The sequence below is a fragment of the Microcaecilia unicolor genome, chromosome 8, assembly GCF_901765095.1.
Source record: "Microcaecilia unicolor chromosome 8, aMicUni1.1, whole genome shotgun sequence".
Taxonomy (NCBI): Eukaryota; Metazoa; Chordata; class Amphibia; order Gymnophiona; family Siphonopidae; genus Microcaecilia; species Microcaecilia unicolor.
In genome coordinates, this window is record NC_044038.1 from 75,517,299 (window position 1) to 75,530,673 (window position 13,375).

The following is a 13,375-nucleotide window of genomic DNA, read 5'->3' on the forward strand; positions in this document are numbered from 1 at the left end:
ACGTCCAAGTGTTCGTCAGGGATGTCCTTGATTTTTTTGATTATGGGTCAAAGATGTCAAAGTGTTAGGCACGCCGAAGTCCCACCTTCGCTACGCCTCCGACATGCCCCCTTGAACTTTTGCCGTCCTTGCGACGGAGTGCAGTTGGAGATGTCCTAAATCAGGTTTCGATTATACTGATTTGGACATCCCTGGGAGAAGGACGTCCATTTTCCGATTTATGTCGAAAGATGGACATCCTTATCTTTCGAAAATGAGCCCAATAGTGGCATTAGTGCTTAGATCATGCTTAGAATCTTCTTTATTAGCAGACTTTACAGTAACATAGAATGCTAAGGATAAATGATTACAATAAATCTTTTATTCTTTTCATTTGTATTTTTCCTGTTTCTTGCACTTGACTCACAGATTTAAGGTAAAGTTGTAGAGATCTTGAAAACTCTATAGTAGCCAATTCTGTATTTGAAAGAAGTGGTCAGCATTTAGGGACTGTGACTTTATCCATGGCTGGGAGCTGGACATAGTAGTGAACATGGCCTATAATATTCATAGCAATTGCAAAGTGGAAGGAAACAGCCTCTGCTCAAGACATGATATTGCAGAGATGCTTCTTTCTGAGCTACATACAGGTGAGTTTGAGATTTTTACGGAAGGTGAGCCCCATTAACACTGACGGCGAAAAATCACAGGCTCCAGTTGTCGCACATCCTTTATATTCATATTTTTCGAATGGAGTACCTGTATACAGAGAGAAATCACAGAGAAATCATTGCTGTTTTGAGTCCTTCTGTAAAAAAAGGACATTTTTCAAAGTTTTCTACCTGAGTACATAGGTATTAGTTTGATGACCTGGCCTATGCTGTACTTTGCTGTATGACCCTCTTTTTAAACCACTGACACGCTAACAAGATTTTACAAGTACAAAAGCATATAGAACAGAGGGGGCATGTCAAGATGGTGGTGTGACTTGGCGGTGAGTGAAACGCTGTGTCTCTGCTGGAGCAAATAGTGGATCCCTCAAGCAATATGCCTCATTCAAAGAGAAAAGGGACGGTGAGGTTCAATCCCCCGCCTACCTCAACTCCCTCTTCAATTCAGCAGAGTCTAGATCGTTTCCTCACCAGGGCCTCGTTAAATGAATTGAGGGTGGCAATTCCCATTGCGGAGGTTACCGGGGGAGTGGACCCTCTGCAGAGATTGGAAACATCTTTATCTCCCCCCTCTGATTCCAACATCCCTCCATGCCCGGCGTTAACAGCGACATTGGGAGATCGTTTCCACACTACCAGAAGTGCAGTGAGTGAACTTTCTGGCGAGGGCCCAACACTGCAGCAAACACGCTTGGAGACTGAGGCCCATAATTTAGTTGGAGCCCTAGAAACAACTACGGAGGTTAGTCTTGGAAAAATTTGGTTAAAGCTTAATGAAATGGATGTGACTGTTCAAAAATCCTCAGGTGAAATATCTGCTTTGTCTTCAAAATTTGAAGAAGTTGTAAAGACAGTGGAAGTTGTGAAGGAAGAACAAACCACTTGGGTTAATTTGATTCAAAAGTATATGAAATTATTACAAGATTTTTAACTCTACAATGGCAAAAGATAAACTGGCTCTTTACAGAAAAATTGAGCAGATAGAGAATTATAATAGGCGTTTGAATCTTCGCCTCTTGAACTTCCCAAAAGTACTGGGATTTTTACCTATTGACTTATTTAAAAGATATTTGCTTGAAAATTTGAAATTTCCTCAAGACGCTATTCCCCCAATTAATAAGATTTACTATATTCCAAAAAAGCCTGGGGAAAATTAGGAGGACTTCAGAGGTGGGGGCGAAAATATTGATTTGGATAACATCTGCTATTCTGGAAACGCTACGGATAGAGCCACGTTACTAGTCTCCTTTCTATTTGAGCAATACCTCAACTCTATTTTAAGACTTTAAACATTCTAAGGAATTTTTTTGAGGAGGAAAAATTTGGATATATCCAGATGTTACTAAAACAACTCAAGAAAGGAGAAAGATTTTTCTTACTATGAAGCATGATGTGTTGGAACTTGGGGGTACATTCTTTCTTGCTTATCCATGTAAATGCTCGATTCAATTCGGAGAGACTAAGTATGTATTTTATATACCTGAATAATTGAAAGCTTTTCTAGATTTGAAAAAGTTAAAATAATGTTGGACATAGTAAAATTAGAGGTACCACACGTAGCCCTTATGCACTGAACTTTACTATGAAACTCCTATGATATTTCCTATTTCACGTCTCCCAATGATTGTGGTCTAAGAAAGCTGATTTAATTAAATTTATGTAATAATTCTTTTTCCTAGTTGGTAAATTCCAAATACCTGTGTTTCTGTTAACAAATGTATGACTTGTAAAAGTGATGTTCAAAACTACTATAAATAAATAATTTAAAAAAAGAGTATGTAAAACAACTCTTTCAACATATTGCTGAATTGCTCCCAGCTTATCTCTTGCCTAGAAAGAGGGCTGATTGAGAACAGACTCCCAGTTTACAAGGCAAAAACTATTGTCTAGCACATCTGAACTGTAAGTAATTTTTTCCTTATTTGATTACTGCATTAAAGAAGATTTTGGTTCAAGAATATTGAGTCTTATAGTGATGTTCTGTACTCTGGTTTAGCTGAAAGCCATTCATGTCAGGCACTGAATGGGCAGAACACCTTTGAAGTCTATGAAAGTGATTGATATGAATAGATACAGATCAATATTTGGATCCAGGATTCAGTATTTTTTTAAAATCTTAGACAGAGCACTTAAAAATATGTATATTCAATGGCACTGAATATACATTTTCCAGTAGCTATATCTGTAGCAGTGATCTTCATCCACTATAGGGGTAACTTTATAAATGAATCTTTAAAAACAAATCATGGTGACATGAAATATCTTTTTTTTCTGCAGTTATAATTACTTAGTATTTTCTTAATATTTATTTTTTAAATTTATGTTTTATAAGTTATATAATTCCTAATGTTTATCCATTTCTTAATTTTACATATTATACAGAAAGTCCCTTATTACAGAAGTATCCCCACCTATAAATAGCAGGTTTTACAAGAACAGTGCTGGGCAGACTTGTACGATCTGTGCCCTGAGAATGGCAAGGAAAAATCAAACTTGGATATTGTCAGGATGCAGCAGAGGGAAGATCCAAGAGTTAGCTAGAGGTTCCACTTCTGTTGCCAGCAACCCACAGGAAGTAATGCTGGACCCAGGGGGAGTGGAGGGGAGAGACAGACTAAGGCAATGGGGAGGGAAGAGGAGAGAGATGATGGACCTGAAAGGAGGGGGAGGGGAGAAAACACAACTTTTGGACCAGATGAGGCACTGGCAGTGATGTCAAAGCTGGGAATTTATGTGCCTTTTATCACCAGCATCTTGAGCCATTGCTCACCTAGTGCAATGGCTAAGTTGTCCCTGGGAGAGGGAGTGGTCACAGCAGGCCTACAATATCAACATGCACATCAACATTTAAACCTGCCTCTAAGCATGTGCCAAAACCGACAGCCATCCCGTTTCCTTCAACCTCCCCAACATTTTGTCCCCCTCAATTATGGTTTCTGGCTATCTAATCCCCCCACAGTGGTCTAATCCTCCCAATAAATATATCCCCCCCACTTGACACCTCCTGGTAACATTAAATCCCTATGAGGCCCCCTGGATGATCACCCCAAATCCATTCCATGGATTTACTGGGGACCCTTGTTGTACTTATTCTGTTAGTGGATTGAATATCTCTGCTATCAATTAAATCCCAGCACTGCCTTGACTCCACCCCTGGGCCACTGTGGCACTAGTTGGCCACAGTGGTCACACAGGATTTTCAGTGGTACTGTGCAATTAATTGCCACTGTAAATCCATGGATGGCCTGTTTACCATGATTTAACTGGGTAGAATTGTCTTCATTACATGGAAACATCAATATTAGGTTTATTTTCCTTGTTTTGAGTTATTGGACCCATAAAATCTATCATCTCAATATCTTGCCCAATCTGAGAGGATTTAGGTGTAAAAAAAAAAGGTGCATTTGTCCCACAAATGGAAATGGTTGCATGTCAGACTATTTTTCAAACATGCTCTAATAGATGTGAGGCTGTAGGGATTGAGTGAGTGTTTCATTATACCATACCCAGATAACTGCAATACATACCTGGCCTCCTCAATTCGCCAGAATATTCAAGGCATTGTTCCTGATTCCCAATACATTTGATAGTTCCAACTTCAGTGCATTCATAAGATCCTTTAATATAGCAAGCTGGGCACTCCAAGCCATTCTTGGTCATATTTATGGCTGGAACTGAGAACCAATAAAGGAAACAAATGCAGTAAGATTAATGTGTTCTTGGATAAAATTATGAGTACTCCATGTTTCATAAAGTGAGAACTACAGCCTTAATTCTACAGTGCAGTGTTTGATAAGCATGCATAGCACACATGTTTTAAAAGGGCATACTATGGCCTTCATTTTTAGATGATCACTCCAGTAATTCAAAACTGCTTATCTGCTACCTGGATAAATAGTACTGACTAGGGCCATCCTTTGATTTTCAGTGCTGGAGTGGTTTGTGGGCAGAGTGAGGGTGGTCCCAGGCCAGAACCAAAACTCTTGTCTGAACGGTTTCAGCCAAAATCAAAACTGCAGTTGAATCTTATTACCTGGTTTTAGCCAAAACCAAAGCCAAATCTGAAACCAAAAACTAAAGTTTGGTTGTGCCAATGTGAACCATTGAGGCCCACTGGGGATTGTCAGAGCCTCTGATAAACCCACAGGAGATTATTACCATCCAGTCCCAGGAACTGAAAGCTGTTGGGGATGCGAGTATGAAAGTCCAGTGTTGATAGTGTACAGATCTACAGATGGTGATCTACTTCTCTTACTGTGGGTTAAAGCAATCGGAAAGCATTTGCAGCACAGACCAGCACAGATACCCCCACCTCCCCTATTCTGAAGAGCAACATTTCATACAGTACAATACTGTCTATGCAGCTGTGTGATGAAGAATGTGAAGGTGGGGGTTGCAGGTGTTTCCATAAGCAGTATACTAATGGCTCTTGACGGAATGAAAGGAGGGTGGATGTGGTGACGGGGTGATAAGATAGGAACTTGATTGCCTGAGGTGAGGGAGAAAAGCATGTTCTTTCTTGTGGGAATGTGACCTTTTCTTTAGGACCCTGACCTTTGTATGAATGAGATAAGGAGTTTTAACAAGAATGGGTGTAATTAGGAAAGCAGGCAATGTAATTTTTCAGTCATGCAAAAAATAACATATTACAGAATCATGAACAATAGTATGTAACACCCTGGATAGGAGGCTTGTGTCAGAGTCCTGAGTCTGCTGGAAAGCTGGTGACTTAGAGGGGCATAATCGAACGCGAACGCCCATTTGTAAAAACGTCCATCTCCGAGAACGGGTCCGTGAAGGGGTGGGCCGAACTGTATTTTCGAAAAAAATGGACGTCCATCTTTTTTTTCGAAAATACATTGGATTAGGGCGTTTTTTGAGCTGGGCGTTTTTGTTTTTTAGCGATAATCGAAACCGAAGCGTCCCAGCTCAAAAACGACCAAATCCAAGGCATTTGGTCGTGGGAGGGGCCAGCATTCGTAGTGCACTGGTCCCCCTGAGATGCCTATATGCCAGCCTCAAATATCATACCTAGCTCCATGACAGTAGTATGCAGGTCCCCAGAGCAATTTTACTTTAGTTGGTGCTGCGCGGGACCCATGCAGAGAGGAAAAATCGGAAGAAAAAAAAAACAAGCAAGCAAGTGCAGTCAGGGATGTCCAAATTAAAAGATAGTAAAAGGGGGAATTGAACCAGCAACCTTTTGCTTACAAGCTCAGTGCTCTAGCCAGTGCACCACTGATTAGACATCTTTCCCTTTCCATGAAGTCCCTCCAAGTTTCTGTCAGCCAATCACAGCTCATTTAGCTGACATCTGTGTCAGCTAAACAGCGGTGATTGGCTGACAGAAACTTGGAGGGACTTCATGGAAAGGGAAGGACATCTAAGCACCTGAATAATGTGGTTCACTGGCTAGAGCACTGCGCTTGTAATCAGAAGGTTGCTGGTTTGATTCCCCCTTTTACTATCCTGGTAATTTAGACGTCCCTGACTGCACTTGCTTGTTTTTTTTTTTCTTCCGATTTTTCCTCTCTGCATGGGTCCCGCACAGCACTAACTAAACTAAAATTACTTCGGGGACCTGCATACTGCTGTCATGGAGCTGGGGATGACATTTGAGGCTGGCTTACAAGTTGGGAAAAAAGTGTTTAACATTCATTTTTTTTTTGGTGGGAGGGGGTTAGTGACCACTGGGGGAGTAAGGGGAGGTCATCCCCGGTTCCCTCCGGTGGTCATCTGGTCATTTAGGGCACTTTTCTGGGACCTGTTCGTGAAAAAAACGGGTCCAACAAAAGTGACCTAAATTCTCTCTCTTTTTTCCATTATCGGCCGAGCACGCACATCTCTGCTCAGCCGATAACCACGCCTCAGTCCCGCCTTCACCACGCCTCCGACATGCCCCCATCAACTTTATGCATTCCCGCGACGGAGTGCAGTTGGAAACGCCCAAAATCGGCTTTCGATTATACCGATTCGGGCACCCACAAGAGAAAGACGTCCATCTCCCGATTTAGGTCGGAATTTGGGCGTTTTTCTCTTTCGAAAATAAACCTCCATTGTTGAACAAAAGTATGAAAGATTTGTTGAATAAAAGTATGAAAAATGCGGAGTGGAAGGCTCCATGATTACAACAAGCTGGTTTAACACTAACCCTCCTGAGGCATGAGAAATTTGACGGACATTAAACATTAGCCAAAGGCAGGCTCCAGAAAGTCTGTGGGCTAAATAGGGGGGTAATAGAAAGCAGATGTTCTGCACATGATTAACAGTTTGTGGTATTCAGAGACTTGCACAGGAATGTTGTATGAGAGAATTAGTCAGAGGCCCGGTATAAAACTAGAGGGAACAAAGAAATAAGTAAGCATTTTGAATTTCTCTTTGTCTGTCTATAGCATTGCTTTAAGCACTCTGATTTCTCTCTCTGCTGTACATTGCTTTGTTTTTAAGCATTCATTCTGACTCCTTAGCTTTAAGCATGCTAATATCTTTGCTGTATATTGCTTGTGTAGATATGATTGGAGTACAGAAATGCTTCCTGACTACCCCAATTAAGGGTAATCAGTAGAATTGTAAATAAACTGTTATATTAAATATGAAATTCGTCTAGTCTTCTCTTCAAAGTGGCGAGCCAGCCAGGAGTAGAATTAGGCCGCACACGGAAAAGAGAAGGCGAGACGAATAACAAATTAAGTGTTTGTTGTTAACGAAGTTTTTTACAGGATTTTGAGAGAGCAAGCGTTGTTTGCGCCTGATTACTATGTACCACGGATTTGGGAGTGATCAAACTATTGAAGTGGACATACAGGTGACGGACTCCTGGGCTTGCTAAAAAGAGAAATAAGAAGACGCGTGAGTAAGCTTACATTGTGGACTTAGGTATATTTGTTTAGCTTTGTAGTTTTCTGTTTTGTATATTTTCTTGGTTTAGGTGCATTAGTATATTTTTGTAGGTTGTGGCTTTATAGGAGAAATTGTAATAGTCAGAATAAAATGGAAGGGAAAGGGGCAGATAAGAAAGAAAAGCCTCCTGTATATGCTATGTATTTAGATTTAGATAGTTCAAAAAAATGCACCCCTTTGCAGCATGTCATAGAATTATTCCCATTAGAAAAAAAACAGATTGAAAAAATACATGAGAAATGGTATGATGCAAAAGATTCTTTTTTGAGCTGGTCTCAGTATGGATCGTTTGAAAAAATACAGCAAGAGCGGGAAAAGCAACCTTTTGTTCAGCCTGAAGGTTGAGGAATGTCATCTGTTTTTGATTTCTCGGTGTCTGGCTGTTGCTAAGAACTGAAATTTTCTTTGTTCCTTTTAAATGTTTTAGATTAGATTTAAATAAGTTCTTTGTCTTATAGGGAATTCTGATCTCTGTTTATTTTAAAATATGTGTTAATTAATAAGTTCTAGTTCTCTATGTGGAATGTCTTTGCAATTTAACTTTGTTTGACTCTTTTTTTACGTGAGATTCCTGCAGTGTTAAGAGATCATCTGGCTTGAATTAGTCACAGTCCTAGCTAGTTCTGTGTGTAGGGCTAGGTGAAAGAGGTGATTTAGCAATATGGTCACTATGCCTCAGAATGTTATCAGAATGCAGGAATGCCCCAAGTACAAATGCAGACACAGCAAGGATTGATGCCACAAGTAATAGGGATGCCTGTGAGTGCCCCGCAGACTGCAATACAGCAGCCAGCGACGCAATCACAGGGACCAGGAGCTGCAGTACAGAGACAGGGTACTGTAAATGCTTTTCCAACTTGGCAGAATATTCCAGACCAATGCTATTGACTGGAAGCAGACCCGTGTCAGGAGGAGGGAATGATTTTCAGATTAGACACAAGGGAACCCTTTATTACATTGGCAATTGGCAAATATGGAACTCCTGTGAGATTTTTGATAGATACAGGGGCGAGTACCTCTGTGTTGTGTGCAAAACCACTGGGAGTTAAGCTTTCAAATCAGTATAGAACAACAGTGGGATTTACGGGGATAGAACAAAGAAAAAGGTTAACAGAACCGACTCTGGTGCGATTGGAATGCCAACCGCACGGTTCAAGGGAGGCTGTGGTACCCTTCTTAGTGGCACCTGATTGCCCAGTAAATTTGTGTGGTAGAGACTTATTGTCTCAATTAGGACTGTGTTTAGATTTTGGAAATAAAGAAATACCAAGTTTGCTCACCATGGTCCAACAGTTGAATAATGAAAATAAAGTAAGGGTTATGGAAGAATTACCACAACATATTTGGAGTACAAGTGATTCACCATATGGACTAGCTGTAAATGCAAAACCCCATAAGATAGAATTAATAGAAGGGGCAAAGGGGCCGAAGCAAGACCCTTACCCCATACGACCTAAATTAGTATCCAAAACCCTGGAGCACATTGATAAATTATTGAAATGTGGTATTATTGAACCTTCAGTATCCCCGTATAATACCCCATTGTTTCCAGTCCCAAAAGGGGAAAACAATGTAAGGATAGTACATGATTTAAGAGAGCTAAATGAGGTTACAAAAAATCAATTTCCGATTTGTGCAAATCCTGCTACACTTTTGCACACCCAGAATATATATGCATATAACACTGTTATTGACTTGTCTAATGCATTCTTTTCAATACCTCTTCATCCAGAGTCTAGGGATTTGACGTCATTTATAGTACAGAATGAGGCATACAGATGGACTAGGATGCCGCAAGGCTTTACTGATAGTCCATCGGTATTCTCAAAACAACTAATGATGGATTTAAAGGATTTCAGGAGTCAATTGCCTGATACGGTGTCATTGTGCATCTGTGGGTAAAAGATTTGGAAAATATCAAGCAGTACTTTTAGGACAAGATATAAGAATAATACCATTAACTAAAGAACAGAGAAATAAGATAGATCTGCTTTTTCCTGTCAATCTAGAGGGTGAGATCGATACTATAGAAATCCCTACATTTCACTGTCTTACTTTTGAACCCTTATCTGATGGATTAATATGGTTTACAGATGGAGCTTGTGAAAGGACTGTTGCAGGCTTTGCCTGCGTGCAGGTAGATGAGAATCTAAGAAAGATAATGCAAGTACAATATAAAACCCCTCCTGACCATACTGCACAGCATGCTGAACTTTTAGCCGTTATTACGGCCTTACAACACACTGATATGACTCAAAATGTTACTATATATACTGATAGTGGTTACGTTGCAAGTTCACTACAGTATCATATATTAAAATGGCAGCGTAGGGGGATGATAACCAGTGCAGGTAAAAATTTACAACATTACACATACTGGAAATTGCTGTTTGAAATTTTGGCAAGAAGGGAACGTGAAGGTAGAAAAACTGCAGTTGTGTGGACCCCGGCCCACACTGAAAGGCCAACCTTTGAAGCACTAGGTAATGCAATGGCTGATGCAGCAGCAACGGAGGTTGTTAAGCAAAGTGAAAAGATTTTGTATGATACTAGACAGACACAGGAAGGGCCACTTACGAATGTAGATAAGATTGAAATGTGGCAGCCAGAGGGACAGGAAAGTGAAAAATGGTTGAAGAGAGGATGTATGAAGTTGGGAAGTGAATGGTTTAATGAGGAAGAAGGATTACCTTGCATGCCAATGAGCCAGGCGATTAAGGTATTGGCTGAGTGGCATGCAACCATGCATTGGAATAAGGAAACAATGAGGCAACAGTTTGAGCAAAGATTTTGGACTTTAAAAATTGATAACTTGGTTCAACAGGTTGTGCAGAACTGCATGGTATGCAATATTAACATACCTAAGCGAGGTCCTAAAATATCACATGTTGAACCTGACAAGTGATATGATCCGAACAAATGTAGTATCACAGGCAGGAACTACTAATGATGTTTGTGCTTTTAAAGTAGGTGACCTAGTGCTATGAAAGAACTTTACACATAAAACATGGAAGGATCCTGTGTATGTAGGGCCTTTTGCTATCACGGCCCTTACTCAGACCTCTGCCCGTCTGGAAGGTCATACTTCTTGGATACACTTATCAGATATTCGACGAACTAATAATATTGAAATGGACAAAGAATAAACAAACATGTCCCGAAACATGATGGTATTGGGATGTTGTTGTTTGTTAATGGACAATGAACACATATGATAATAGACTTGTTACAGTGGCCAAGATGTTGAATTTGACTGATTGTATCATATGTGCCCACTGACTGACATCATCCTTGTCCTTGCCAACTATGATATATGGGACTACAATGATAAAATCATGTCTGTTATCCCAATAATACCTGTGTAAGAGAGGATGAAAACCTTCATTGGACAAATGAGACTATTTATAAGCAAGCCTTGCTTATGGACAAGTACCCACAGACATCATGTTGGTGTCTGATTAATAGTATGACAACTGAACACATTCCCCCGATAAAGTGCACTTACACGCAGAATGTTGTAACAACTGTTAATGAATGTTATGCTTTTAATTTGTGTAATTTTTAATGCCACATCAGCTAATGAAAAGTAAGAATGAATGACAGTGTATTCCCCTGTGATGAAGCTCACTGTCCTATAAATTATATACCTCAAGAGATATAAATTTTGTACCCTAGTACAATTGAATCTGTTTAATGCAACATGTATTAGCATGTTTGCAAAGATGTGCCAGGATGTTTTTAAAATAACAATGATAACTGAAATTCAGAATAAATAGAACTTTAATATGTCAGCCAAAAATATTGAAAAAGCGTGCAGAAACTGAATGCCACAAACAAAGGGGGGAGGAAATTTAGAAGGGAGGTAAGGATACAGACTGGAGCTAAAACAGATGTTTGAGTCCTGGAATACCCGGCCTCAAAAGGGAGGATTTGTTGAACAAAAGTATGAAAGATTTGTTGAATAAAAGTATGAAAAATGCGGAGTGGAAGGCTCCATGATTACAACAAGCTGGTTTAACACTAACCCTCCTGAGGCATGAGAAATTTGACGGACATTAAACATTAGCCAAAGGCAGGCTCCAGAAAGTCTGTGGGCTAAATAGGGGGGTAATAGAAAGCAGATGTTCTGCACATGATTAACAGTTTGTGGTATTCAGAGACTTGCACAGGAATGTTGTATGAGAGAATTAGTCAGAGGCCCGGTATAAAACTAGAGGGAACAAAGAAATAAGTAAGCATTTTGAATTTCTCTTTGTCTGTCTATAGCATTGCTTTAAGCACTCTGATTTCTCTCTCTGCTGTACATTGCTTTGTTTTTAAGCATTCATTCTGACTCCTTAGCTTTAAGCATGCTAATATCTTTGCTGTATATTGCTTGTGTAGATATGATTGGAGTACAGAAATGCTTCCTGACTACCCCAATTAAGGGTAATCAGTAGAATTGTAAATAAACTGTTATATTAAATATGAAATTCGTCTAGTCTTCTCTTCAAAGTGGCGAGCCAGCCAGGAGTAGAATTAGGCCGCACACGGAAAAGAGAAGGCGAGACGAATAACAAATTAAGTGTTTGTTGTTAACGAAGTTTTTTACAGGATTTTGAGAGAGCAAGCGTTGTTTGCGCCTGATTACTATGTACCACGGATTTGGGAGTGATCAAACTATTGAAGTGGACATACAGGTGACGGACTCCTGGGCTTGCTAAAAAGAGAAATAAGAAGACGCGTGAGTAAGCTTACATTGTGGACTTAGGTATATTTGTTTAGCTTTGTAGTTTTCTGTTTTGTATATTTTCTTGGTTTAGGTGCATTAGTATATTTTTGTAGGTTGTGGCTTTATAGGAGAAATTGTAATAGTCAGAATAAAATGGAAGGGAAAGGGGCAGATAAGAAAGAAAAGCCTCCTGTATATGCTATGTATTTAGATTTAGATAGTTCAAAAAAATGCACCCCTTTGCAGCATGTCATAGAATTATTCCCATTAGAAAAAAAACAGATTGAAAAAATACATGAGAAATGGTATGATGCAAAAGATTCTTTTTTGAGCTGGTCTCAGTATGGATCGTTTGAAAAAATACAGCAAGAGCGGGAAAAGCAACCTTTTGTTCAGCCTGAAGGTTGAGGAATGTCATCTGTTTTTGATTTCTCGGTGTCTGGCTGTTGCTAAGAACTGAAATTTTCTTTGTTCCTTTTAAATGTTTTAGATTAGATTTAAATAAGTTCTTTGTCTTATAGGGAATTCTGATCTCTGTTTATTTTAAAATATGTGTTAATTAATAAGTTCTAGTTCTCTATGTGGAATGTCTTTGCAATTTAACTTTGTTTGACTCTTTTTTTACGTGAGATTCCTGCAGTGTTAAGAGATCATCTGGCTTGAATTAGTCACAGTCCTAGCTAGTTCTGTGTGTAGGGCTAGGTGAAAGAGGTGATTTAGCAATATGGTCACTATGCCTCAGAATGTTATCAGAATGCAGGAATGCCCCAAGTACAAATGCAGACACAGCAAGGATTGATGCCACAAGTAATAGGGATGCCTGTGAGTGCCCCGCAGACTGCAATACAGCAGCCAGCGACGCAATCACAGGGACCAGGAGCTGCAGTACAGAGACAGGGTACTGTAAATGCTTTTCCAACTTGGCAGAATATTCCAGACCAATGCTATTGACTGGAAGCAGACCCGTGTCAGGAGGAGGGAATGATTTTCAGATTAGACACAAGGGAACCCTTTATTACATTGGCAATTGGCAAATATGGAACTCCTGTGAGATTTTTGATAGATACAGGGGCGAGTACCTCTGTGTTGTGTGCAAAACCACTGGGAGTTAAGC

General features: G+C 39.9%; 1 protein-coding gene across 1 annotated transcript in view; it reads right to left on the reverse strand.

Annotated features, from left to right (window-relative positions):
- Window positions 1-278: 278 nt before the first annotated feature.
- The window catches only part of LOC115476212 (phospholipase A2 inhibitor and Ly6/PLAUR domain-containing protein-like), a 30,697-nt gene continuing 17,600 nt past the window's right edge, over window positions 279-13,375 (reverse strand). Inside the window, exons 4-5 of the mRNA XM_030212458.1 lie at window positions 4,178-4,324; window positions 279-738 (exon numbers count right to left, since the gene is read on the reverse strand). Of these exons, the coding sequence (XP_030068318.1) occupies window positions 620-738; window positions 4,178-4,324 (266 nt within the window). The 3' untranslated portion in view covers window positions 279-619. The remainder of the gene's footprint in view (window positions 739-4,177; window positions 4,325-13,375) is intronic.